Below are 3233 nucleotides of genomic sequence, written 5' to 3' on the forward strand. Positions count from 1 at the left end.
GGTCATGTGTTATCACAGAAGTGCGCTCGGCCTGGGCCGACGGGGGAGGCGGCTGTCGAGGGGATGCTCCACGCTCGGGGTCGGGCCTGGCGAGCTGGGGGGAGCAGAGTCGTGACTGAATTGAGAGGTTCTGGCTTTTGCTGCCTTTTTTCTTTAAAAAAATTACTTGATTGCCAGTTATCATTACTGTAACACGCGTTTATGGCTGTAGAGTTAGAGGCACTTGAAACCCTGATTCCTTTCGATGAGTCTCGGGTGGATGTTTAGTTTGCGGTTGGGAAGACGCAGGAAAGTTCCGTGTAGTTCAATAAGGCGTTTAACCGAGCGTCGTCAAAGCAGAGGTGTGCGGTGAGCACACGGGGTATGTGAATTCACTATGTCAAAGCCATCGCTGTTTCCTCTTATGGAATCGCTGGTTTCCCCCCCGTTGGTGCAGTGTTCAGAAAAGCATCCCGCCTCGTTCCTGCGAACCAGCCTTCGGCCACAGGGCCCGATTGGCACGTCCTGGAGAGCCACGGCCCGGCCGATGCTGAGCGTGGCCCAGCAGTTTGCTTCGTGCTGTTAAGTAGGACATTGATAAGCCCTGGAGGTGGCAGCGCCTTGTGGAAGATGCTCTGTAGTGATTAGAACTACGTTCTTCACCTGATCCCTAGCTGTAAAGGATGTGTTCAGGTGAAAAATGTACAAATTTGTAACTAATGTAGGTGACATTTAGTCTTACTCTTAGTTTTAATTAATATCAAGCACGCTTTTCACTGAATAGAAGAAATTTTTAGAAGTTAATCATATTGCTTGTTACTAAATGTAAAATATTTTAAGTCTTGATACATACTGGTACATACTAATTTCAAATAAATTAATATGGTTTACTCTCAGAATTTTGAATTTCAGATTGAGTTCTCTGCAGTTAAAATCCTACAGCAAATACCTTCTCTGCATTACTTGTAAAGATATGTAAATATTTTTCCCCATTATATTGCATATAAATCCCTGCGAGTTATTTTAAGTACTTTGAGAGAATGGATTTTATTAATCCCTGTTAACTTTGTGCCAACTGCTAGGAAAAAAAAAAAGAGTAAAATAGTTGTTTTCAGATAACAAAGGTTGCACTTTGGCAAGTAATGTGTTCTGTCTTTGGTGTGTTCTTTGGCTTACAGATTTTCATTGAGGGGGGTAGCTTTCTTTTGCTGGAGAAACTAATGGCATCACATCTTGTTAGGTTTACACACAGGTCTGACATGGGAATGCCTCTTGAAAAGCTTGAGAATTGGATAATTATTAGCTATATCCCTAAATCCTTCTATGAAGTGACCTTGGCAAATACGGGACTGCACATTTAAAAATTATTTACTGGGGCAGGTAGCTTTGACTACAGTTAATACCCAATACTGCGATTTTAGTCTTAAAAATGCTTAACCCCACACTTAAGTAACTTCTATGCCTTTAATAATCTTAAGTTAAAGGAAAGCACAAAAGTATTGAGCTACAGATGTGCAAACTTTACTAAATCAAATTTCTTCACAGTTTTTTTTCAGGACAACATTTGAGTAGAAAACAGGTCTGTCTTTCCTTAGTTAGCCATGGTATCCTGCAGGAGTTGTTCCTTGAAATCTTCTAAAAAAACAGTTCACTCTAAACCTGGAACTCTGGCAGATTTTCCTTCATCCTTATCAGGCTTTCTGTAATTTTCAAAGAAGGAGTAAAACAGTTTCACAAATCACCTGTTCATCTACCAAAAATACCTTCCTGGAAATCATTTTCCTGCAGCTTAAAATTGAAATGTATAACTAGTGGAGTCCTACCCAAACTTTGGAATAACTTTTACCCATTATTCCACAAATGCAATTTTAAAAGTATAACTTAAAATATAATATTTTTAATATTTTTTTACCTGAAAGTGTTGTCACTCAATAGTCTTTTTTTTTCTTGCAGCACCTGCTAGCGTTCGTTTCGTCCATAATGATGTCGTAGTACCTGACTTCTCTGCCTATCGTCGTCAAGATGTGCTAAGTCCCACCACATCTTCTCAAGGCAGCAGTGACGCTAGAAAAGGATTTTCCTACCTGATGACTGCAACGACGTGTGTAGCAACTGCATATGCTGCTAAGAATGTTGTCACCCAGTTTATTTCCAGCCTGAGTGCCTCTGCTGATGTGCTAGCGCTCTCAAAGATTGAGGTCAAGTTATCTGACATTCCAGAAGGCAAGAACGTGACTTTCAAGTGGAGAGGGAAGCCCCTTTTTGTGCGTCACAGAACCCAGGCAGAGATTAATCAGGAAGCTAAAGTTGACTTGTCTAAACTGAGGGATCCGCAACATGACTTAGACAGAGTAAAGAAACCAGAATGGGTCATATTAATAGGTGTCTGCACTCATCTTGGTTGTGTGCCCATTGCTAACTCTGGAGATTTTGGCGGTTATTACTGCCCTTGCCATGGCTCCCATTACGATGCCTCTGGCAGAATCAGGAAAGGTCCCGCTCCTTATAACCTTGAGGTTCCCATTCACCAGTTTGTTGGTGATGACCTAGTGGTTGTTGGCTGAGTAACAGTGTGCTTGCTCACTTTGATGTTCTTGTGAATGTACGCTCAAAAGGGTTAACTGAGATTCTGGAATTCTGTAAAACCAGGTGATCCTGAAAACATTCTGGTTGTCTAGATTCTCAACCAGAAGTATGTTCGAGTACTTCCCTGTGTTCAATTTTAATAAAAACTTTGAGTGAGCACTAGTTCCTGACTTACGATAATGTGTATTTATTTGTGTATGGACTTCTGGTGTGTCTAGTCAAAGAGATGCTACAGCAGAGGCAGAATATGGTTATGGAGCCCTCCTGAAGGGCTGCTGGTTGTAGACAGACACTGAACTAAAAAGCCATTGTTTCCTTCATACCAGCTGTTTTCATTATTTGTATCTTTTGTTGGTTTTACTGCGTAATGGGACAGAACATCTTTTTTAAAAGATCTTGCTACAAACTTCTAACAGTGTTTGGATGTTTCAATATAGAATCCTGTGAGACACAATCCTTTTCCTTCCAATGTGTTTTTTTGTTTGTTTTCAAAGCAAATGAAGGAAAAAGTAAATAAAAACCTCCTAGAAAGAATATTTTACATTGTTCAGAGACAGCTTATAATTGTTTAGTTAGAATGAAAGCATGTCATGTTAGAATTGTAATTTTTTTTCAGATAAGGCTTGATCTTATGCATATCTAAACATCAGATCAGGTGCTTAGGGCGC

General features: G+C 40.3%; 1 protein-coding gene across 1 annotated transcript in view; it reads left to right on the plus strand.

Moving 5' to 3' along the window:
• Positions 1 to 2729, plus strand: part of LOC113484534 (cytochrome b-c1 complex subunit Rieske, mitochondrial) — a 3546-nt gene extending 817 nt beyond the window's left edge. Inside the window, exons 2-3 of the mRNA XM_026856951.1 lie at positions 368 to 565; positions 1933 to 2729. Coding sequence (XP_026712752.1) covers positions 368 to 565; positions 1933 to 2543 — 809 coding nt within the window. The 3' untranslated portion in view covers positions 2544 to 2729. The remainder of the gene's footprint in view (positions 1 to 367; positions 566 to 1932) is intronic.
• The last annotated feature ends 504 nt before the right edge of the window (positions 2730 to 3233 follow it).

This window comes from Athene cunicularia, assembly GCF_003259725.1.
Source record: "Athene cunicularia isolate RWA chromosome 11 unlocalized genomic scaffold, athCun1 chr11_part1, whole genome shotgun sequence".
In the NCBI taxonomy this organism is placed as follows: domain Eukaryota; kingdom Metazoa; phylum Chordata; class Aves; order Strigiformes; family Strigidae; genus Athene; species Athene cunicularia.